The sequence below is a fragment of the Vicugna pacos genome, unplaced genomic scaffold (genome assembly GCF_048564905.1).
Source record: "Vicugna pacos unplaced genomic scaffold, VicPac4 scaffold_144, whole genome shotgun sequence".
NCBI classification, from domain to species: domain Eukaryota; kingdom Metazoa; phylum Chordata; class Mammalia; order Artiodactyla; family Camelidae; genus Vicugna; species Vicugna pacos.
Window position 1 is genome coordinate 70,148 of NW_027328824.1, and position 24,483 is coordinate 94,630.

General features: G+C 49.3%; 1 protein-coding gene across 6 annotated transcripts in view; it reads right to left on the reverse strand.

Moving 5' to 3' along the window:
• Positions 1-7,000: 7,000 nt before the first annotated feature.
• Positions 7,001-24,483, reverse strand: part of LOC140695118 (uncharacterized) — a 33,096-nt gene continuing 15,613 nt past the window's right edge. The window contains exons 2-16 of one of the 6 annotated variants that reach the window (XM_072958023.1): positions 21,694-21,881; positions 21,297-21,495; positions 20,617-20,707; positions 19,588-19,704; positions 18,994-19,168; positions 18,794-18,875; positions 15,473-15,559; positions 14,979-15,138; positions 13,797-13,884; positions 11,942-12,070; positions 11,466-11,598; positions 11,025-11,078; positions 10,554-10,750; positions 8,676-8,785; positions 7,001-7,279 (exon numbers count right to left, since the gene is read on the reverse strand). In XM_072958023.1, the coding sequence (XP_072814124.1) occupies positions 19,099-19,168; positions 19,588-19,704; positions 20,617-20,707; positions 21,297-21,495; positions 21,694-21,881 (665 nt within the window). In that variant the 3' untranslated portion in view covers positions 7,001-7,279; positions 8,676-8,785; positions 10,554-10,750; ... (6 more) ...; positions 18,794-18,875; positions 18,994-19,098. The other 5 variants (XR_012070808.1, XR_012070805.1, XR_012070804.1 and 2 more) reach the window with 5 other exon arrangements.

Below are 24,483 nucleotides of genomic sequence, written 5' to 3' on the forward strand. Positions count from 1 at the left end.
CTTCCTTAAAACACCTTCCCACTTCACGTGGTTGTTTTTTAGGTGTAAATGTCAGAATTCTCTCCACACCCCATCCTAGACCTTTAATCCCTTACACTACCGCTCACTATGTTATTTTCCTATTACCACTGTAACAAATTCCATTAAGCTTAATAGCTTAAACCAGCACAGACTTATCAGCTTATGGCTGTGGATGTCAGAGATCCAACACAGTTCTCATTGGGATAAATTCAAGATACCAGCAGGGTTCCTTCCTTCTAGAGGGTCTAGAAGAGAATGTTTCCTTTTTTTTTTCCAGTTTACAGAGGTCACCCACCTTCCTTAGCTTGTGCCCCTCAACTTCCTCCATTTTCATGGTCAGCAGCCTTTCTGAACATTGCTCCATCGCTACACCTCCCTCTGATTTTAAACTCAGCTGGGAAATATCCTCCAATTTAAGGACCCCTGTGATTACATTCAGCCCACCTGGACAATCCAGACTACTCACCCTATTGTCTCATCTCAGGATCCCCTTGTCCCATCCCACTCAGGCAGTATGTATGTGGCTGTGACATTCACCTTGTGTAACATTTCCTCATGAGCAATTTATGGTTCAAGGCACTTATAAGTGACTTTTTGTTTTTCTTCCTTATCCTTTCTACATTCAGTTTGTCTGTTGAGATTATATGAATCCTTTTTATTTGTGCCCCTGCACTAATCTATAATAATGTATCATGGGTTTAAAGGCTAACTAATAGACAATTTAGGAGACAGAAATCCTCTAAGATTTTTAATCCTAAAATATCTGTCATCCCTTTTGCCATGTACAGTAACATGTCACAGGTGGCTACCCTGTGGCCGGGGAGGGACATGATTCTGCCATCACACTCCCCTCATTCTTACCAATGTGCTGATCAACTAACCAAGGATCTATGCTCTCCAACTCACTCACTTCCTCCTCCTTTGCATTGACTATCCTGTTCCCACCGCTTCCTTCATTCACCACATCAGGATTTCATGACCACATTCTCCCCTAAATGAAATGGGTATCTTGCATCTAATGCCTGACAGCTGTTCTTATTGTACATGCACACACTGACCTACACATAATCCCGTCCATCTCTTTATTTTCCTAGAATCTTCCAGAAGAATCAGTTCCATGATGATAATGATGATACTGACAATGATGACAGGGGCCTCTCAAGGATTCTGATAAAGAGGGAATCGATAAAGGGAGGGAATCATTGCAAAATTGCCCCAGAAACAGGCTTAAAGGTAAATAACTCTTATAGTTTTTAATGAAATTGACTAATATTTAACTATTTTTAAGACTTTATATCACTGAATTTAAAATTTTAACGGGAATTTTCATTCACCACTAACCAAGATTCAACTCTGGGACCAAAATCTAAGGATTTCTGTCTTCTAAAAAATTGTCCACTAGCCTTTTAAACACGTGATCCTTTTAAAAAGTTTAGTGCTGGGCTGAAAATAAGCAGGATTCATATAATCTCACGAGACACAGTGAATGTGGAAAGACTAAGAAATAAAAATAAAAAGCCATTCATAACGTCTTGAACTTTACGTTGCTCACAGGGGAAAATGTTTGCCAATGTGTGTGTCACATCAACATGACGACTGAGTGGGATGGGGAAGCTGATCTTCCTCATCAGTCATTTATGCTGATTTGTTAGATGCCAAAACAGTTTCCTCATTGAAATTGCTTCTAACAAGTATGGAAGAATTTAGGTTCTACCAAAAGCAGGCTGAACATTTTCCCCTGCTTTCAGGTCTCTGGACTGAATGTCCCCACAAGAAGGACATGATTATGTTTCATAGGGAAGTCTTCCTGAGAAGCAACAGGCTTTTCTAGGGCAGAACTGCAGGGCCCCCCATGGAGGGCTGGAGGAGGTCTAGAGGGGACACTGGAAAAATAGCAGGAGTGAATTCAGATACTGCTGCTCAGGTCGCCAAAGACAGCATTGCTATCTCTAAGGATATGACATTCTCCCAAATTTTCCATGAGTGAAGGAGCCTGTGAACACTAAGCAGGTTGTTAAGACACAGCAGCACATAATTTGCGTGACAACACAATTAGAGTATGATTTGATATTTGCAAAATAACTAGCCCATTGTTCTTTGAAACTGCAGCAGTAGCAATAGAAATAAAAAAGACTGAGCCGTCTTGGAGACAACAATCAATAAACAATTCTAAATCTGCAGAATTCCTTGACAATATTCAAGCAATGAGCTAGATGTGTGCTGCAGATACCTCTTACTGCAGGGCTCACTCCTGCAAAGCATAGAACTAGTTTCTCAGCACACAGAGGGAACCAAGTCAAGATTCCTAATCTTTTGAGATTTACTAAATGGCTGGAAAGATCAGACAAGTACATACAGGCAAATATGATTAAATGGAATCAAATAATATCAAATGTGATTTGAGCACAGACGAAAGAGAAATTCCTTTCACCTGGGATCTAGAGAGACTTCTTCAGAAAATGTGGCTCTGGAGACGGCCAAAGACATGGGTGGAATTTTGGCAGAACAGGATGTAAGGAATTTAAAAACTTATTCTATAATTCATATAAAAATTCAAAGGATCCCAAAAATCCAAAACAACTTTGAACAAGAAAAACAATGTTGGAAGACTTGCACTATCTGATTTTCAAACTTTTTTTTTATAAAGCTACAGTAATCAGAAATTAGGGTGTTGGTGTAAAACAGGAAAATAGAATAATGGAACACAATAGAATGTTCAGAACTAAACCAAGACTTATACAGACAATTGATTCTCAAAAAGGATGCTGTGGAGAAACGATCTTTTCAGCATGTAGTGCTGGAACAATTAGATAGTGATACGCAAAAAAAAAAAAATGAACTTTGATTCACACCTCACAAAATATACAAAATTTACCTCAAAATGGATCATAGATCTTAATAGGAAATCTAAAACTATAAAACAGCTAGGAGAACAAGCATAGGCTTAAGCTTTATGGCCTTGGGTTTGGCAAATTTTTCTTTGCTATGACACCAAAAGTATCATCTATTTTAAAAAGAAACTGATAGAGTGAACTTTATGAACATGAAGACTCTTCAATGCTCTTCTAAACACTGCTAAGCAAATGAAAAGACAAGCCATAGACAGAAGCTATTTGCAGATCATATATCTGATAATGGTCTCTCTTTGTATCTGATCCAGAATAAAGAGGTCTCAAAATTCAATAATAATTCAAACACCTGAATGAATGAGGCCAGAAAACACACTTCAGTAAAGATATCCAGATGGATAATAAGCATATGAAAAGATGCTGATTAAAGGTGTCATTAATGATTAGAGAAATACTTTTAAAAACCACAGTGAGATACTAGTTCACATACATACTAGAATGAATACAGTTAGAAAGACTGACCTTACAAGGTGCTGGCAAGGAAGTAGAGCAACCAGAACTGATACACACCACGAGGAATTTACAATAGTACAACCATTTTGGAAAAGTCTTTAACAGATTCTTTTAAAAAGGTAAACACCTATGTACCATATAATCCAGACATTCCTCATCTGGTGCTTTAGAAAGGAAAAGCATATGTCCATACAAAGACTTATAACCAAATATTCACTGCTATTTTATTTATAATAGCACAAGTTGTAAATAACCCATGCATCCATCAAGAAGTAAATGCAGAAAGAAATGATGGTCTATACAAACACTGCTCACAATAAACTCTTCAGTAAAAACTCAGCACTAAACAATACTCTACTATAAGACAAATAAGCTATTAATACAGCAACACAGATGATTCTCAAAATAATTACACTGAATGAAAGAAGTCAGACAACATAGAGTAGATACTGCATGAATCCATTCATATAAGGATCTTGAAAATGCAAACCAATATGTTGTGATAGAAAGCAGATCAATGGTTCCCAGGGGAAGAGACAGGGAGGGAGGGAGGGACAAAAAAAGTCAGGAGAGAAGCTTTGTGGGTGATGGGTATGTTCACTGTCTTGAGTGTGGTCATGGTTCCTTGGGGATATTCTTACGTCAAAACATATTAAGCTGTACACTTTAAACGTGTGAAAATTATTTTGCCAAGTATACCTCAAAGCTGTTTTAAGAAAAAAGGCACTTTAGTCCTGATCCACCTCAGCGCCTGATTGGAGTGACATGATCAGTCCCTCACACTGTCTGCCTAACGGGAAGGTAGAAAAGCTCTCACAGAAGATAACATGGATTTTTCATTTGCAATGTCTGCCATGTAATAAAGAATTTCTAGACATGCAACATGTCCAGACTATATGACAGATAACATGAGAATAAGGAGCATTAGACAAAGGATGCAAACCCCAGGTGATGTAGGCATCAGAGTTACCAATAAAGGCTATAAAATACTTTTAATATATTCAAGAAAATAAGGAAATGATGGGAGAATAGATAACAGGGTAGAGACTTTCACCAGAGAAATATACTGGAATGTATTTTTAGGAAAAATCAAACTGATACTCTAGAACTGAAGCTTTCAGCTCTGGAAACAGGTAAACAGAGCTAATTAGGATCCCTTTTAAGTAAAACTTTCAGTAATTCTGGGTAAAATATAACAACAAAGTAACACAGAGCTAACTATGGAAAGAGAAGTTCCCTGATGACAATACAAAGAGGACACTTAAAGCCCAGAGTGGTCATCTTGTGAGCTGATGCCACCGCACCCTGGAGGGAAGGGGTTTTCATCTGCACATAAATAAGGATACAATGTCCATGTAGGAAAAAGGGTCCATACCAGATGTAGAAGACTCTTCCTCTATATCTATATAGTCAGAGACAGAGATGTAAAGTGGCAGCAGAGGTCACAGTGACACAGGGCCCTGGGCCAAGGAGTGTGAGCACCTCTGCAAGCTGGGAAAGGTAGGATGATGAATCCCTCCCAAGAGCCTAGGTGTGGAACTTAGCCTTGGCCACTCCTTGGTTTTAGCCCACTGACATTGACTTTGCACTACTGCACCCTAGAACAGTGAGAAGATGAATGTGTATTGCTTTAAGCCACTGAGTCTGTGGTCCTTTGTTACAACAGCAATAGGAAAGGAACTCAGGAACCAATATGAACTTGAACCACAGGCTGCCTTCTGTGCTGGCAGGGAGTCCTTTGTCTCTGATCCTGGGGGAGTGTCCTGTCCTCTGGCAGCATCCACAAACTACCTCATGCTAACTTGGCAGTTTGCAGAGGGTTAAATCTTATCCCTGCACAGTTCTTGATATTTAGTTAATAAAAATGATGGTGTCATCATGGGTATTTTTCCATCTTTTAAATACCCTTCAGTCTTCTAATAAAGCTACTTCTAATTAAGAGACCGTGTAAATAGTTTTCAATCTTCATAATAAATAACTGTGGTTTTATCTGGTTACTTAAATTATGAATAATAATGTTCACATTTGTAAAAGTTATTAAAATCAACATTGTTTAATGAAAATATCATTTCTTTTCGCATGAACATGTATTAACTACAAGAAATGTTCCATGCTTTCTTCTACGATTTACTGTTAGAGCCTTAAAGAATAATATTTTCCTCAAAAGATATTACGGCAAAGGGATTTCTTTTGGTGGAACTGTTCCGGCATCAAATCTGGTGCATGTCTCAGGCCACTGGCAACATAGAGATGATAGAAATTAGGAGGCATTATAAACACAGAATCATTTTTAAAGGAATTAAAAAAACTGGATGTGTGTAAACAAAGAATCAGAGAATATTCTGGTGAAATAAATGTATTTTTCAGCTTAAGCAAGACATGGGGTGAATAAATCTGAAATGAAAAAACCACCCAGAGATTAGCAGCGAGTCATGCATGCAGTGTGAATGATCAAAACCAAGTTGTTTCCAAACCAGTGTGCAGGCTTGATGCCTTCATGAATCAAATCTGTGTGGCACCAGGCCACCTCGAATACATGTTGATGAGGTATTTATAAGCCCTTCACCATCCCAAATCAAAGCCCACGCACGAGCCACAAGACCATCACCTACACATTTGGAAAACACACAACATGGTGAATAGCACTTTTCTTGTTCAGTAGCCGGTGGCAGCGAACTGTCAGCAGACAGAGATACAGGGACACAGAGGCACCTCCCCTCACTCAGCTGATAAACTTCCGTGCATCCCTGGGGACAGGATTGTCATAAAATGCACCATGGATTGATCCTCCTCCTAGGAAAGGAACCGTAGTGCTGTCATTAGGTTTGAGCAGGGGTGGGTGGAGGATCTCAGAAGAGTTGTTTCAGCACACCAATAGAATTCTTGGCCACCGTGACCACGAAAGACAAGTCCCCTGCCATCCCGGTAGGCACTTGGGCTCCTGACAAAAGCTGGGCTCAGTAAAGGGTTGAGTAGAAGGCACAGACCTGAGGGATGCCCCAGCAATAGGCAGGAGGTAGGGCCTGGTTTATACTGCTCTGGGTGTATCCCAGACTCATCCGAATACGAAATCAGAAATTTGCAAAACAGCAGAGCTGGGGTGGATCATCTACTCCAGACTCCTCACCTTACAGTTAAAAGGGTGGCAACCCTGACAGGCAAAGCAACGTGCTAAAGGCAGAGCGTGGAAGTGGCAGTGCCAGATGAAACGCAGCGTGCAACCCCCGTTCAAGGCCGCTGACTCTGACGACGGGGCCAAGGTTTCCAATGAGGAGAATAAGACAGTGTAAATACTTTGTTCCCCCTAAAACCCCAAATGTTTTTTAAAGGCACAAAAACTCACCTTAACTAGATCTCTTCTGAGGGGGCTCTCTTCTGCTTCTTCGTCTTTCTGTCTCCATTTCCCTCTCTCAGACACAAACACATTCAGTTTTGTGAAAGGGGACTTCCTTCCATACAAAGACAGACTTCACATCTTCAGAAAGATACCTGAGAAAGCACGTTTCTCAATTCAAGTCTTTGTGTGAGTTCTGGGCAACTGGCTTATTTTCTAGAACAATCGGTAGTTACAAAATCAGGAAATCATCTTCCACAAAGGCAGAGTTCTGGTCCGTGTTGATAAAGTTGGGGATGTCACATTTCATGAGTCTGTTCGGCTCCTCCTCTGGCCACCTGCTGCATCTGATGGCTTCCTGGAGCCGAATAACACTGTAAAGGGCTATGGTAGGGATACCAGCTTTGGCCTTGTCCAAGTGGTCCACTTCATTGATGTAGCAGTGAAAGAGGGACCTAGATTCATCATTGCACTGCCAGAGAACACCTTGGGCAGCAGCGGTCTTCCAAAGTCTGACACAAAGCTGTTGAGTCTAAATCTCTTCTCGGGAGACTCTGCATTGCTACAAAGAAAACCAAAATAAAATATCGTTCACAGTGTAGCTCGGTGACCTGAAGAATCATAGTTTTTGCCATCTACTGAGAGTAAATCCCTGCACAGAGCATGCTGACATGCACTGGAATTGAAAGACATCACTTCTGAACACATAAAATTAAACTCAAGGCAAAAGTCTAAAGTGAGGGCCCATGGACCATCCTAAAAAGACATCGTTCCCTGAGAATCCTCAATATTGGTGCCTCGCACACCAGTGTTTCTCCGTGGGACACTCAGATCTCTTCATCAGGATTCGTTAAAGTGCTTCTTAAAATGCAGAATCCTGGGGTGCACACCCTCAGAGTCTCCAGAGGTAGCGACTGGTAGTCTGTATTTTCATAGCCACCAGGATAACTAAACATGCTCAGGTTTAGCACCGCAGTCTACATCGGGTCACCTGAGCATCGACAATTCTGTCTCACGGGATGGGGGGTGCCATGTGTGTCAGGGTGCTGTCCTACCCATGTGTCTCCCCTGATTCTCAGAACTGACAGTGCTGCCCCATTGGGCATGAAATACCACCGTTTCACAATGCATACGCAGGGCGCCCGACTGAAAAACAATCAGTGATAGGAGAGGGGACAAAACTCAGCTTCCTGTTACCTTGTTTCACTTACTGTGGGACGAGTGATCAATTCAAGGGTAATAAATCAGTGAATGAGTGAATAACATGACTCGCGTTAGTCCCACGAGTGCCTGGAAGAGCAAGCCTGGGCACATTGAGAACCATAACAGCCCATCTACTTAAATGTCATCCTCCACAGATCTATGTAAAGGTTACTTCCACCCAGGCAGTGACTCCAGAAGGGCAAGAATCATGTATGAACACACTCTCAAATCCAGAACAGAACCTGACAACAATTAGGCTCTGGAGTCTGTGTTTAGCGAGTGTGGAATCTCAGTGATTCCAGCTCTTACACCTTGCCTTCCCATCCCACCACACACGATATGGCCCTTATGTCCAGTTCTCCCGGGGCTGGGGCCACGGAACCCATTTATAGGACTGGAAGAATCTGATCATTTAAACCATCCCCCAGATTATCATCAAGAGTCACCTGCATTTCAGGGATCAGTAATCCCAGAAGCTTTGCAGTTCAGGCAGCTGAGGGATTTTTATATCAGCTCTGTCTTCTACTGTGACTGCCTGGGTGACATCAGACAAGGAATTCTGAAAAGCCTGAACTTTTCCTTTCAGGAATAATCTAATTAACAAATCTCGTTGACCACTCAACAAATGTGATGTGAAGATCAATGATTTTACACAGGAGTACAACATTCACTAGGTCGTGGATTTAGAATCAGAGGAAAATCATTTTAGAAAGATTGACAGAATGTAGCTTTAATGCGAATTTAAGTATTCTTACCTTTCAGTAAATCATCTTCCCCTACTTATCACTTCACCCAAGTTTAAAAGATGTCTGAGAACAGGGATGAGTGTGCCAGCAATCTGAGACCCAATAACCTAAAATGTCACCTAGGAAAAAGAGGGGAGTAACACATTTTTAAAAAGCATGGCGAGGATGGCGGGGCCATCCCCAACCCCAGACTAAGAAGCTCTGAGTAATAGCTTTCCTGCCTGCCTGGGGCATCAGCTGATGTGAAAATCCACCCAGAAACCTCACTGTCCAGCAGCTCTTCCATAACACAGGCTACACTTTCTCAGAATTAAGAATTGCGTCCAGTAACCACTTCGCTGAAGAATAAAGACAAAGGAGAACAAGAGAGTTCTGCCCCTCCCAAGGGAGAGCCCAGACCTCGGGCTGCATGCACTGCGCCCACCTCCCTGGAGAAGAATAAACTGGAGAAGGGCGTTCTGCGAAACTGGGGCAGCAAAGGTTGAGATGGGAACAAATTGACCAGCTGGCCAGGGACAGCCCCCTCCGTCGCTGCCTTGGCGGCTGCCTCAGCCCTCTCAGCCCATCCTGCCCACCTCTGGTGGCTAAGCTGTCAGGGAAATTGCTTTGCGATCTGGAGCAACAGAGGCTGCCCACAGGCCAATCTGCGGAAAAGATGGGCGCAAAACCCCCAGCTCCCGAGTGACAGGCTAAATACCCCCGCCAACACCCCGACGCCCCCGCACCCTACCGCAACCCCGGGGAAATATGACCCGAAGAAGTGTGACCTGGGAACGAGGGGCAGCAGAGGCCGCCCCCACGTCAGGCCTGCAGAGAGATTGGAGCTTATCCTCCAGCTCTCCAGGGGCAGCCCCTGTCCTCTCCACCTCCTGATCTCACCGCGCCTACCTTCCAGGAGCAATCAGACCAGGTGTGGGGTGTCAGGCGAATCTTGCGCCAGAGAGGACATCCCCAGGCCAGGTCAGGGGAGAGGAGAAGAAGTGGCCCCATTAGGCGGGGCAGCCGGCCGTCGCAACTGCCTATGCCCCTTGACCGCATCGGGCCCGTCTCCCAGGAGCAAGCTGACCTGGAGACGGGCATCCGGCTTCTTGGGCAGCAGAGGACGCCCCCAGGATTGTTCGCGGGGAAAAGGAGAGCAAATTGACAGGCTCCGCGCTGCAGGTCTTCTACCCCCGCCATCGCCACCCCCGCACCTTAAAGGCACCGCCCAGGGCGCCCCTCCCCCAGCAGGCTGAGTAGGACACGTGAGTCTGGTGACCTGGGGCAGGAGAGGCCACTCCCACACCAGGCCATCGGGGAGACGGGAGCCAATCCACCAGCTCCCCAAGGCAGCCCCTACCCCCGCAGCAGCCACCACTCTTGCCCATGACCTCACAGTGGCCTTCTCTAGGGAGCAGGCTGACCTGGAGATGGACGTCCGACGAACTTGGGACAACAGGGACCGCCCCCAGGGCAAACCATGGGGGGAAGTGGGAGCAAATGGACAAGTTCCATGGGAAAACCTGCCGCTGCTGCCACCACCCCCAAAGTACCAAGTCCAACTCCCGGGGTCAGGCCGACTAGGATACACGCGTCTCGTAACACAGGGCAACAGCGACCGCCCCCAGAACAAGACGCGGGGAAGATGGGAGCAAATGGTCCGCTCCCCCGCTGCAGGCCCCCGACCACCGCCACCCCTGCACCCTGACTACCCTGCCTCCCGCCCCCAGCAGGCAAAGTGGGACAGGGGTGTCCCGGGACCTGGAGCAGCAGAGGCCGCCTTCAGGCCACGCGGTGCAGACATGGAGCTAATCAACAATCTCCTCCGGGGCAGCCTCCCTATGCCTGCAGCCACCACCTTACCAGCCCCCTGACCGCACCGCACCCATCTCCCAGGAGCAAGCTCACCTGGAGTCGGACCTCAGGCAAATCTCCGGCGGCAGACGTCGCCCCCAAGCCAGGCCGTGGGGGAGAGAAGAAATGGAGCAACTCCCTGGAACACATCCCCTGCCCCTGCCGCCTCCGCCGCCGCCTCCCAGGAGCAAGCTCATCTGGAGACCCGCGTCCCACCTGTAGGGCAGCAGAAGCCGCCCCTGGCTCCGCCTCTGGGGAGAGCGGAGCGAATTGATCGGCTCCCCCGCGGCAGCCTCCCTCCCCCCGTGGGTCCCGCACCTTAACGTCCCCGCCCCCACTCCGCACTCAGCAAGCTGAGTGGGACAGGAGTGTCCGGCGACCTGGGGAAGAAGAGGCCGCTCCCAGGCCCAGCAGCCGGGACAAGGCAGCTATTCCACCCGTTCACCAGGGGTAGACCCGCTCCGCCCCTCTGCCGCTGCCACTGCCTTCTGACCTAACCGCCCCACCTACCAGGAGCAAGCTTACCTGGAGTGCAACATCTGGCGAATCTCCGGCGGCTAAGCCCCACCCCAGGCCAGGCTGCAGGGAAGAGAAGAAATCGATCGGCTTGCCCGGGCAGCCTCCCAACCGCCACCGCCGCCGCCGCAGCCCAAAAGCATTGCAATAGCCTACCGGGGTCAGGCTGACTGCAAGGATGTGCACTTGCCTTCTTATCCTGGCCAGGTCCCTGAGCACCTCCCTGCATCCCTACACTCCCTGCACCTCTGCACCCCTGCTACTCTCTGCAATTCTGCATCCCTCCACCCCCACATCCCCTGAAATGCCTGCGCCCTCCACAGCCCCTGCACCCCTGTCACCAGTTACACTTTTGCACTGCTTACACTCCTGCACCCCTGCATGTCCCACACACCACCTCTTGGGCCTTTGGCAGAGTCTCTGCTGTTAGACCAATGCACAGTGACTCACTCTTTGCCAGTATATGATGCATCAGTGGACGTCAGGGTTTGCCTGCAGGAAGGTACATGTTCCCGGTCACTAGCCTGGGCCACTAGGGTGATCTCTGTGAGGTCACCCAGGACGGGTTCAGAGATGCTGTTCTCTGGGAAGAGAGGAGTTGAAACCGGTCTTGAGGGCAGAGCTGTGCTCACCAGGCCGTCCACGCTTCATGTTTTACACAGGGCTTCGGAGAAGTGAAATGGATCCGGCCAAGTAATACCGGCCTGCTGTGAGCCCACCTCAGTCCTGGGCTCTGAGTCAGACCGACTGGCTCCCTCAATCAGGGCCCAGTTTGGGCACCTGAATGGTCCCTTTGAGGCATCCCAACAGTTCTCAGGATGAAGTCTGGCTGCTTCCACCCCATGGCCCTCCCTCCTACTGTGCTGGCCTCAGGAAGGTTCCTTATATGGGGAAGAAGGCAGCCCACACCCTACCCCACCCCTCACCTTTCTCTAACCCAGGCTGGTGCTCTCTCTGCCCCTCAGAGTCTGGGAAGCCATCCCTCTTCAGTTATGTCCCTTCTGAGATGGACTTGCTTCCACTCAATTCTAGGCGAGGATGCACCATGGAATGCACTGGGTAAGAGAACCAAAATAATTTCTTCTGTGAGGTTGTCTGTTTATCTACTGGGGCTGGGCTGTGTGTAGTTTGCTACAGCTATTGGTGTGAGAGGCTAAAACAGCCTGTGTGTCCTTGTTTTCATCTCCCCGCTGTCTTTGGGTTTTCCCTAGACACTCCTGAGACATTTACTTCTGTTAGTATTATTCCTGTTATTACACACGGGCCCTACTGACATGGAGGTAAGGTGTTGGGGGAGCGGGACAGAGCAGGGCATCTGCAGTCCTGTGATTAGTTCTCATTGAGCCTGTGCCCTGAGCTGTGACCTCCACAAGTGTGTCTCTTTCCCCCCACCCCAATTTGGGTGACACAGAAGGGATTTCCCTTCTCCCAGGTTGGTTAGGCTCTGGTAAAATAATTTCTCATTAAAAAAACAAACAAAAAACAACTTCCCCCAATGAAACAGAATGTTCTGGGTGTATTTCAATACAGTTATTTTCTCCTCTCCAGGCAGGAAGCATGAGGAGTTATCCTCTGACCTTCATTCTGAGAACAGGACATGGTCCTGGATGTAAAATACATGAAAAAGAGCATGGGGCCCCTCTGACTGGCCCCCTGGACTTGTCACACTCTGATTTCCCCACACTGAGCCTCCTGCTGGCCTCAGGGACCTGTTAAATCTGCCTGCCCCCAGGGTTCTTACAAAAGCAGGTTCTGCCTTGGGAGCTGTGACTCTCCAAGCCTGCCCGCTGTTCCCTTTGCAACCTCTCTGAGTTGGGAGCAGCTTTCCCTCTCAGTCTTCTGGGATCTAAGAAGAGCAGTGGGTTTGCAGCTCCCTCAGATCTGGTGTTATTTTCAGGACAGGAGGAAGAACTTCTGAGCTCCACACGAGCTGGACCAGAGGCTGGAATCCTCCCTTCCTCTGCCACCGTGCAATCAGTGGCTGTGGTTCTAGCCGAGTTTCTGAAGATGTGGACTTAAACACACATATCCCAGCCCCCACAGGAGCACACAGTCCCATAAATCCCCCTAGTTTCCACTGGTAACTATGGAGCGGATGGGGACACGGGTTTCGGGACCACAGAGGCCTGACTGCACGACTTGCTCCATGGCCTATTTACGTGGTTGCTCTGGGCCTTGTCTGAAGTGGCTTGCTTACCACACCTGGTACGTGGGAAACACAAAATAAGTACTAGAACCTTCACTTTTTCTCCCTCCAGGGCCTTCAAACGTAGAAAGTAATAAGTGAACTCAGACAGCCTAGTCACCACAATGAGGTCCTTCCAGCCTGGCTCTCCTGAGTGATGGGCACTGACTTGCACCTTAACTCGGAACAGTAGGGGAACTGCCTTCCTCTAACTGGGCCTCTCCCCACACCAGGCACGCCCGCAGCTCAGACGGGGCCAGCTCCCCAACTGAGGTGTGTGCTGGTGGCTTCAGTGTGACCTGGCCCTGCCGGGACATGAACCTGCAGTGAGTGAGGTGGAGGGTCGGGTGGAGGGGGGTCCCTTCTGGGGTGGCAGGGGGCCCGGTAGCACCCCTCCCAGCCTGGTGCCTGGGGCTCCCTAACACCTCCTACAGCTCCTGGGTTGGCTCCGGTCCTGGCCACTCCACACACCCTCCCAGGATCTTTTCATTATGTCCCTTTTCTGCTTTTATCAGCGAGAAGTGGCTTCTGTTGCTTGTTCAGTGAAACAGTACATCGGGAAACCAGACTACTTCTAACATCAGTAAAATACCAACCTCGGTCAGCTCGCCGGGCAGACCGTGCAGCACAAAGGCCTGAACAGGGCTGTGCGAACGGCTTACGTGAAGGGTCCTCAGCATCTGTCTTCAGAGATACAGAAGCTGATGGTTCAGGTAAAACCTCAGGGTGGGATTGAGGAATCCAAAGCTGGTTGGTTTCAAAGGCTAACTGGTCAGAACAGACCCCTGAGCTGTGGTCAGAAGCCTGGCTCAACGTCACGCAGACTCAGCGCCCTAAGTGCCGGGTGGGGCTGGTGCTGTTCCCTTTGCAGGCTCTCGTTGGGGATTCACTGTAGCCCCTTAAATACAGCAGAAATTCCAGCCCCATTAGCCCCCACCCTGAGTGTTCCATGACACAAATCCCGGGAGTGTTTAATTTTCATCTTTGTTTAGGAGGATGAAGGTGGTTCAAGAGAAGACATAAATTCACACTTAGTGACACAAGGTCACAGCCAGTACTTCCTCCACGGAGAGCTATGTGCTCCCACAGTGGTGGCTGGGGGCTGGGCAGAGACCCTCTGCTGGTCCCAGAGGGACTCGCTCATCTGGCCACAACTCATGGGTTGGACAGAAGATCCAGAGGGTGACAGAGCATCTTTCCTGGGAATTTGGAACTGACACATAGAAATCAAGTTCACTCATCTGGAGTTTGGCGGAGGGGAGGGGCAGTGGTTGGAAATCAAATGAAACCAGAGCATGAGAGAAACTTAGAAGTGAAAGAGCGAGAGACAGAGAGACTGAGCTTGTGAGAGCAAATAGTCAGAAAGAAGGCAAACAATCAGGGGACAGAAGAATTCCAGCTCCTGACTGTGTAGTCTGTCCCAGCCCATCAATGACCCCGCGAGATGTTTAATAACATTCCAGTTTTGCAGATTAGGAAACAGGCTGAAAGAGGTGGGGGCTGGGTTTGGGTGCACAGTTAATTCAATTGCCACTGGACCCCACACTTCCCATTGCCTGAAGGCACCCTAATCCTCACTGGGACCCCTGTGGTCCCCTGACAGCCCAGCACCCTGATCAAAGGGACCCTGCGGGAGTGGGAACCCCTCTTGAGTGTGGAGAGTTCCCTGCCCCGAGATGCCATGCATCAGCAAGCTCCCGCTCACCCCAGGTTAACATCAGCCCAGCTGTACAGTCTCCCAACCCGCTTCCCTCCCTGCCAGGCACCCCCATCCTTACCACCGAGTGTACTGCAGGAATTCAGGCACAGGGATGCCCAAATCAACACGAGCCCATCGGCTATAGAAAAAGCAGACTCCCAGGCCCACCTGGGTTGCGAGGGGACAGAAGGTGTCCTCAACTTTCATGTGTCTAAGACAATCTTCTTCAGCTGGAGGTTCTAGAGAAAAATAAAAGGTCCAAAACATAGTTCGGTGAGGAATTCCTCCAAGGACCTGACTCCAGTGTCTACAACCATGTGTACCTACCCCCGGAATTGGGGTGAAGGTGGATTATTGATCAGCACAACCCCTGGTGGCCCAGCTCCTTGGCTTGGCTGCCCAGAGGGGGCTGGGGGAATGGGTAAGGCCAGGGCACTCAGGAAAAGCACAGAGGACCTGAGCTCTCCCTTCTGCACTCGTAAACCCTTCCCCAAATCTCAAGGCATTGGACAGAGATCCGCCACAATAATGAGATGCTCCCATCTCTTCACTCACTCCTGTCGGTTCACTTACATGCTGAGCATCCACTGGGTCCCAGGACAAGACACATAGGATGGCTGATGGGACAGGCTTGGTCCTTCCCCCTGGAACCTGTTCAATCTGATCAAAGAATGATCACTTATAAAGAGTTTCTCAAAATTATACAGAGACCAAAGACCAACTGCAGAGTGAACCAAATTTAAAAATATATATGAAGATCCCCCAGTCTCCCCGCCTAAGGTTAACAGCATAAAGCAAAAAGTTCTTGCCTTTAATCAGCAGGGAAGTTGTCACCCCCTCTCAGGTGGAAAGGAGAGTTATTCTTTGAGCACGTCACAGAAGTGCTCCATTGGATTGGACAAGGGCATCTACATTCATTCAGCAAATGTGTATAAGCTCCTACTACATACGGGAATCTCCTAACTAGACCGTTCCCAAGGCTCTCGGGCTTTATCAGTCAACAAAATAGACATGACTCCCCATCACTGGGGGCTCAGAATTTTAGCAGAGGAAACAGGCAGCATGTTGGGGTAGCAAGAGTTTGGATAAATTTTTAAAAAAGAGTGATATGAGCAAACTCGGGTGATGGCGGTGGGGTGGGAGGCAGGCAGGAGAGAATAAGGCAATCCTGGCAGATCTCACGGAGTAATGAACTTGAAGCAGAATAGATCCGGAGGAAGAAGGAAGAGCCGGAGCCAGAGGCCCCCAGAGTGAGGGGGAGAGTGTGGGCAGAGAGGCAGAGCACGCCGGGTCCTGAGGCCTTTGTGACGACTTTGGCTCCTAATGACATGGTGACCCGTTTAGTGAGTTTTGAGGGGAGGGGTGATGTAGTCCAACTTATGCTTTTGTGTTTGTGTTTCTTGGGGGGAAGTAATTTATTTATTTTAATGAATGTGCTGGTGATTGAACCCAGGATCTCAAGCATGCTAAGCATGCGCCCTACCACTGAGCATCACCCACCACCCCCAATGTATGTTTTTACAGGCTCCCTCTGACTCTGTGTGGATGAGAGATTGTAGGAAAGCAAAGATGGAAACAGAAGGCTATTGGTATCCAGGAAAGGCTGAAGGTGGCTCTTAGGAGGGCGGGGATCAGAGAGCAGGTATTTAATTAAGACAGAATATCCAGAATTTTCTAACAAGCTGGATTTGCTGTCTGTGAGTGTAAAAGAAAGAGAGAGAAAGGACATGGTTCCAACATCTGGGCCTGGACAATGGGAGGGATGTCCTCTCCGGATGGGAAAGGGGATGGGAAAAGGTGGGGCTGAGCAGGTGGAAAGGGGCTGGTATCAGCTCAGTTCTTCAATGTCATGGTTAAGGGGTGTGTTACATATTGCCACAGAAGTGCCTAATAGGTAGAGGAATCTGTTTTCTTTTTCTTTTTAACATTTAAAAAATATAATTAAACATATTAATTGTATTATGTGAATGATTTGGGAATTTTGTTTCATGCCAAGTTATATGTTATATATAGCCAAATGGAGCATATATCAAAAAGGGGAGAAATGAGGGCTTTCACATAAACTGACTGTCCGTAACGTAGGTAAAATTTCAATAAAACCAGTCTTCAGGGCAAAAACCTCATCTCGGTGTTACATAAAAATAAATGAAAAACGACTATGTTGATGTACCATTATTTCATGTTACATAATAGCCCCAAACTAACAGTGTTTAACTATGAGGCTTGTAGAAATACTATTCGCTTTATTCACATAAATACAGAAGTGCAGAAATGTTCTAAGGTAGAATTAGCATCTTAGTGGAAATAATACATATTTGAGCATTTTACATGATATATATGTACTGATTCAAAATTTGGAAAAGTAATTTCATAGTAGAACATATGTATGAATGTGAAAGCAAGATGAATGAAAGGAAAAGAATGTGATGTGAGTCTCAGGGATAAAGGCTCAGATGGAAAGGGGAAATCAGGGAATTTTGGAGAAATCGAGAAATTGATGGCATGCCAATTTCCAAGGCTGGGTTGCTTCCACCAAAGGAATAGCAGAGAGAGAGAGGAGAGGCCCAGGAACCCACCCTGGGGAACACCCACAGTATATGTTTGGAAAAAACAGGAGACATTGGCAAAGGACCAGCCAGCAGGCCAAAAGCAGAAACAGACAGAGAGATGGGCTGGGGGTTGAGTGAAGCAGGAACACGGGGTAGGAGGGATGGAAGAGCTGGGTCAAATGCTGCCGAGGGGCCAAGCATGATGAGGAGTCAAAATTGACCACTATATTTAGCAACATGGGGTCACTGATGGCCTTGACAGGGCAGTTTCCATAGAGCGAGGGATCAGGCGAAAAGCCAGAATGGGTGTAAAAGGGGATGGCTCAAGAGAAGATGCAGACAGTGAGTTTAAACAACTCCTTAAAGATTTGCTGCAAAGACACAGGGTGGCAATTGGTGGGGGTGAATTAGGGTCAAGGAGTGCTGTTGGTTTAAGAGGATGGACGTTTATATACTGATGGTGCCAACTAGCAGGAGAACAAAATAGATGAGGCAGTGAAAGAGAGGATGGTTTTGGGAGTGACAACCCAGAGAAGATGGGAGGGATGGGGCCTCGGGGACTTCTGGAGGAACTGGCTTTCGATGCCACTTTTAATAAGCGGTGGGGCACCGAGAGTGAGGTCACAGACATCAGAAGGCGAGCGGATGTGCTGGGAGTTGCTTGTGAAATTTCTCTTCTGTTGGCTTGTTTGCTTGTTCAAAGTAGAAAACTAACCTTACCAGCTGAGGAACAAGGAGGAAGAAAGAGTTACTGGAGCCATGAGCAGAAGATAAGAAAGAGCCTTCCAGGGAGAATGGGACAGTAAAAAGGGCAGGGGGAGGCGGGGGAGTGCGCTCCCAGAAAGTTACATTTTCTCTTTGACGTCCCCAAATGTGTGACGTGTTATTACCCTTCCTGCTGTCTACAAAATAAAAATTAATTATGGTTCAGAGGAAATGCTATTTCATTCTAAGAGGCTGCCTGTTTCTCAGGAATGGTCATCTTAAACTGCAAATATTACAAACAATGTTGAAAAGATGAACCTGTGTACCTAAAATCCCCTATTTTCTATTAATCTGTTTACTACTTAGTTCCCCTATCAATAACACATAACAAATACTGCCATGATGGAGGTACACCGATGCTTAAAAGGAAATGAGATCTGTATCCTTTTGCTAAATTCCATGGCTTCCTTAATATGCAGTTCCACTTGGAATTTAGGAATGTCTGGTATAAGAAGTGAGAAACAGTTTGAGAAAATCCCGGCTCAGAATTATACATCACAACCACATCTCACAAGTATATACAGCCGTAAAAAAGTTTAAAAGCAAAACTCCGTAACTACTCTTAAAGACCTTTGCAAACCTGGGCCTGCCAAGATGTTTCCAAACTGGAAAGGAACTCCAATCTCTTGCCTGGTACCGGACCAGAGGCTGGCCAGCCTTTTCTGTAAAAGCAAGAGAGTAAATATTTTCAGTTTTGCAGATCATTTTGTTGTAACCATGCAGGTAGGCAATAAGAAAGCTAAGAGCACTGGGAGATAGGAAACAAACGGGCATGCCCACACTCTCCCTTCCACTCAGGGCAGCTTCTCTGTGGTGGGGAGCTTTGCCACAATCACTTGCTTCTTTTTTCCATTGGTTTCTTTGTTTCCACCTTAATGCTCGAGCTCAGAACTTCAGGTGGGCCTGGTCCTTCAGCATCCATGCAGAGAAGGCTGAGCGGGGTTGGGAACCCCACCTGATGGAGAAGAGAGATTACTGGGAGGGACATTGTGGAGGCCACCATGACACGAGACAATCACACCTTCCGGGGTGAAAGGGAACGAAGACAAGGGAAGGACACAGTAGTGGGACCCCTAGGTCGCCTGCCAGGCTTGTTCTCCCTCCACGGCAACCATGGGGGCCTGGGGGGTGTTGGGCTTCAGCTACGGTGATTAGGATGAAGGGACTCAATATAAAGGACCCTCCAACTCCTCACTAGGTTCCAAACGCAGCCCCTCTAAGTCCACCCTCTGAGTTTCTGGAACTCTGCTGGAAGAATACATGAGCAGGCCAGAACCAGAGCCCAAGCCAAACATGACAGGGGTCTCGTGGGGCTGTAACCCCATGCTCAGTGGTCGGGGACTCCTTGCAAATCTGCAGAAATCCCTGTTCCACCTCATTCCTGGGAGAAACCCCAGATCTCCTCCTGCTCTGTCTGTTCTTCTCTTGAGGCTATTGTCCTGGAGGGATGCTGAGTCATTGAACCTGGTCCTCCAAACGTACATAAGCAGCCTGTTCAATAAAACAAATTATGCACTTTTTCACATTTGCCAGTTTTTTGATTCCAGAAAGGCTGTGGGACTCATTCTCACAGTCTCCTGTGCCCCCACCACATGGTGGCCCTCTGCTCATGTAAACACGATTTCCCACAACTGCACCCTGCCTCCCAGCTTGTCAGAGGGGAGTGTCCCACAAAGACACAGGTGTTTGTGAGGATCCTGTCCCCCAGCAGAAAACCTGCTCCTGGAGCCACGGTCAGGGATCTGGCCTCCTAAGCCGCTCAGCTCTAATTCAAAGCCTAAAGTGGGGGCCCCGAACATTGCTGAATGACTTTCTGAATCACCTGGACTGGAGGGGACTGATTTTCTTTCCAGGAATGGAGGTAGCGCAGCCTCCATTTTCAGGGCTGACCTTGACGATGGATCTAGTTCCCCCGACTGCAACACAGGAAGGAGTGGCCCTTCCATCCCACAGGTTGGAGACCCAACCCAAGGGAGTACTGAAGCAGTGCATTGCTGCCAGGTCCAGCATCCCTGCAGAGTGGCCTCTGCCCTTGAATGACCCCCTTCCCAGGGCCTTTCTTGCCCGGACACCACCACACCCCAGGCTGTGCCAGAGCTCTGGGGCTCTGCGTGTCCAGGGCACACAGGTGGCACCTGAGCCAGGTGTCCCCTGGGCCTCAAGGGAGAGAGGTCTGCTTCTGCATCAGGGGAAGGTGACCCCACAAGGCTGGCAGGACACTCTCAATATGGACCTCCAGGAGCCCTGGGAGCAGTTTCCCTGCAGGTGTTAAGAGCCATCATCAGGAGGGCAGGCCCCTCTTTGTGCAGACCATCCAGCAGTGCTGGGCCCACGTGCTGACCTCAGAAATCTACATGCCCCCACGATTCCCCAGGCAACCTCACAACTTCGTCACTTGGTGACCTGGGTACCACGAGCTCCTTGGCCATCCCATGAGGGTGGTCCTTGCAGGCATGGTCTCCAGGTTCTCCTGTTGAGAAGTCCCCCTGGGTTTCTGTGGTCACAGAGCAGACACCAGAAGATTCTAGTCCTGCAGTGACCCCCACAGCAGTCAGCTCCCCTGTGCATGTCCAGGGACAAATGACAGCAATTTATTGCCAGGTACCGTGATGAACAAGGGGGTGGGATTCCATACTAATTTCAGGATCCTGGTAACTCACTCTGCACCCCAAAAAGCTTCCATGAGAAATGTGTGTATTGGGATGTCTGTGCCCCTAGAAGAGCTGTTCCTGAGGGTTCCTGGGACCCTCCAGCCCCTCTCAAGGTTCTCAGATCCTGGGTCTAAATTTCTATCTGCCTCTTTTGGTGTACGGCCACCTGTGTCTCGTGGTCACGGGTCACTTTATTGCATGACTTGGCATGTTCTTAGTGCTCGTCCTCCACCCCTGCACTAGACTCCCAAGATGTTCCCACTGACCCTTGGCTCCCTGGGTGGCTCAGGGGGCCCTAAGTCTGCACCCTTCACTCTCCTCCTCTACCCCCACCTCTGGGGCCACCCCTAGGTGGACTTGGAGGTGTTTGTAAATGAGTCTTACACAAGGACATATCTGGACAAAGCAGGACCCCACCCCCGGAAAACTCACCTGCTCCCTTCTCAGAAGAGGACCCCACAGCCCCACATTGCCTCCCAGGGGTCTGCTCAGGACACAGTCCCCCAGTTCTGGGCAAGGTGTCTCCCTGGAATCCTTGCTTCCAGGAAGAGTCTCTCTGTCCTTCTTCAGAGTTTAGAGGTGTTCCCATGTCCCTGACCACCAAGATGCCCAGCACAGTCCCTTCAGTGACCTGGAGAGACAAGGAACTTATGTGGCCACAGGTCTCACAGGACACACCTGCTGGGACCCCAGGCTAAAGGGCTGTCCTTCTGCCTTCTCAGGTGTGGCTCCCGTGGTATCTTTTTGCAGGGGGCCCAAACGGGGAGTGTGGCCCAAAGCAGTTCATGGGGCTCTCTGGGCAGGGAAGACTTGGGCCAGGTGGCCTTGCCTGGTTTCCCTGCTGGGCCACTCTGAAAACCCCCGCTCCTCTGGCTGTGGCTGGAGGCCCCTCAAACCTCAGGGCGGGGCTCTTTCTCTCAGCCTCCACTGACTCCAAAGCCACGCTGGTGCTGGCGAGGGGAAAGAGCTTTCTTGCCTTCTTTTGGCCAAGTTGCCACAGGTGGATGCTGCGGGGAGCTGGAGAGAGAGGTAGCACTTGCTCAGATGTGAGTGGTTAAGCAATTTGACACCCTGTCAACTAGCCTTAAACATTGGAATGAGGTCTTTCCCGGTAAAGCTGGAAGTTACTTTCAGTAACTTGTCTAAAGATTTCTTTTTTTTTTCCACTTAAAGACTCATAAAACCTCTCCCAGGTCATTCCTGGTATGGACCATTATCCAGGGATCAATCAGGAAATGCAGGAGGAGAGGGGTGGGGGTGGGGGAGAGGGGAGGTTAGATCAGAGCCCACGGAGAGGAGATGCCCCTCCCAGGAGCCTCACACTGGGCAGTGGCTTCTGGCATCCAGCTCTCCTGTTCTCAGGCCCATTCCATCTGCGGGGTTTTCCAAAAACATAATGGTGGAAGGGCCATGGAGGACACCTAGAACTTCCAGAATAGACAGGGGGAGCAGAGTTACCATGCTGGCCCTGGGTTTGGAGACAGACCTGCAGTGGAGACCACAGGCTTCTGAGAAGCCAGTTTCGAAATAAAGGCAGTATGCACTGGAATACCCGGCTCGAGAGAGTGCTTCATCATAGACATGTAATTTACATAGTTCTCACCACTAAATTCTGTGTTCCCAACACGCTACATGAATGACGGCTTCAACACACATTCATTTCTGAGATGTGAAAAAGTGTAGAGCCGCTCTTTCATCCTGCATAATGGGCATGGCTACACTTAAGAACACTTACCAAGATTTCTCAGCAAGAGCCAATTTCGAAATAAAGGCAGTTTGTGCAGGAAAACCCTGTTGGAGTGAGGGCTTCCCCATACACATGTAAGTTATAGAGTTCCCCTCACCATGAAACGCTGTTCCCAACATGCTACATGCATGAAGGCTTCGACACACATTCAGTTCTAAGCTGCTAGCATGTGGAGAGCCGCTCTTTCATTCAGCACAAAAGGCATGGTTACACCCAGGAAGATTTACCCAGATTTCTCAGCTGCTTCCTTCAGCCAGATTCAAAATAAAGGCAGTTTGTGCTGGGAAAGCCTGTTGGAGCGTGTTCAGAGCTGTTTCGGGCTCTGTCCCAGCTGGAGGGTGCAAAGCCCAACCTCCAGAAAGAGGGACCAGGACCCCACCCGCCAGGTGGTGTTGCCTTTGTAGGGGAACAGTGATCTTTGGGTAAGATATATTGCGGCTCTCTCTAAAAACTGCTTTGACTTAAGTTTGCATCCTAGTCACCAGTTCCAGGACAACAGAAAAGGCATACCCTACATCCCTTTGCACTCAACTCTTCCCAAAAGAGCAAATATTTGTCCATGAAAATACCAGCTGCTCTTCTAAGGCCCACTAAATACCCAGCAGTGTGGGCGGTGCACTCTTGATCAGGGACAGGAGGAGAGGGAACAGCGGTCCTCCTGCAGGCTTGGCCTGGTGTGGCAGCTGCGCTGTGGGTGCGTGGTGGGGAGGGAATGCAGGGAATCCTGTTTGAGGGACCTCTGTGCACGCCTGCATTATAGTCTGAGGCTTCATACAAAGGCTCCAGGCATCCTAACTGGTTAGATACAGCCCCCACCCTTGGGCTGGAACCACCAGGATATAAGTACCTGTAACAGGGACGGTGCCTGGTGTGGGGAGAGGTCATGGGACACTCCGGGGGCAGGGGCGGTGGTGCTGGGGAAGGCAGGGGATGCAGTGAAGGGTGGAGGGAGCAGGGTCCTTTGCTTGGGGGTGCGAGTTCTTTGGGAGACCACAGGGAATGGCACACATCATCCCCACCCTATACCCCAAATTCCTAGCCCCGCCAACACAGGGGCTGCTCTGCACCCTCTCAACGTGGCTCTCCTGTAAGACCGCACCCAACCAGGCATCTGGCACCCTGCCCTACCTCCCCTCTTGGGACAGATCCCGTCTTCTTGGAAACTGCCTAGCAGCGCGTATTCAAGGCCGGCAGCCGGCCTGGCGGATCTGCACTTCAGGTGCCCTACCTGGCCAGACGTGCCTGCCTGGGCTCAGTCCTCTATCTTGCCCACAGGTAGCCTGGGTCCACTTCCGGTGCAAGCGGAGGCCGCGGAGCCCAGGCTGAGCCCCGCACACAGACAGGTGAGGGTGCCCCCGCCCCGCTGCCCCGCCGCCGCGCCCACTGTTGGCAGCATTGCCCCAGCCTCCGGCCGGTGCCACCTGCAGCTGAGGACCTCCGCGCAGCCCCGCCCGCCCCGGCCCCGCCCAGCTGCCCCATAAGCCTCCCCCCACCCCCGTCCTGGCCGCGCCCTTGCTCCCATTGGCTCCGAAAGTTCTGCCCTTGCACGTCTAGCCTCGGGAGGACGCAGACGCAAGCGCTAGGGGAGGGCCCCGCGGCGTTGCCATGGATACAGACGCCGCGCTCCTCGCGGGCTGGCGTGCGCTTCTGGGGCAGGCAGCGGGCTCCGGAAGTGTGCAGCTGCCCGGGGCCATGGCGGTGTTTGCTGCTGGGGATGGCGGCTTGCTTGGCCGGGCCACTAGTTCTGGCCGCGTCAGTCGGCGGCCGACATCCTTTCTGGGGCGGCGTCTCACAGACGGTAAACGTACGGCAGCGCCGTTGGCGGGGCCAGTGGACATGGACCGGGGTGGGATCCGGGTTGGTGTGGCGGCC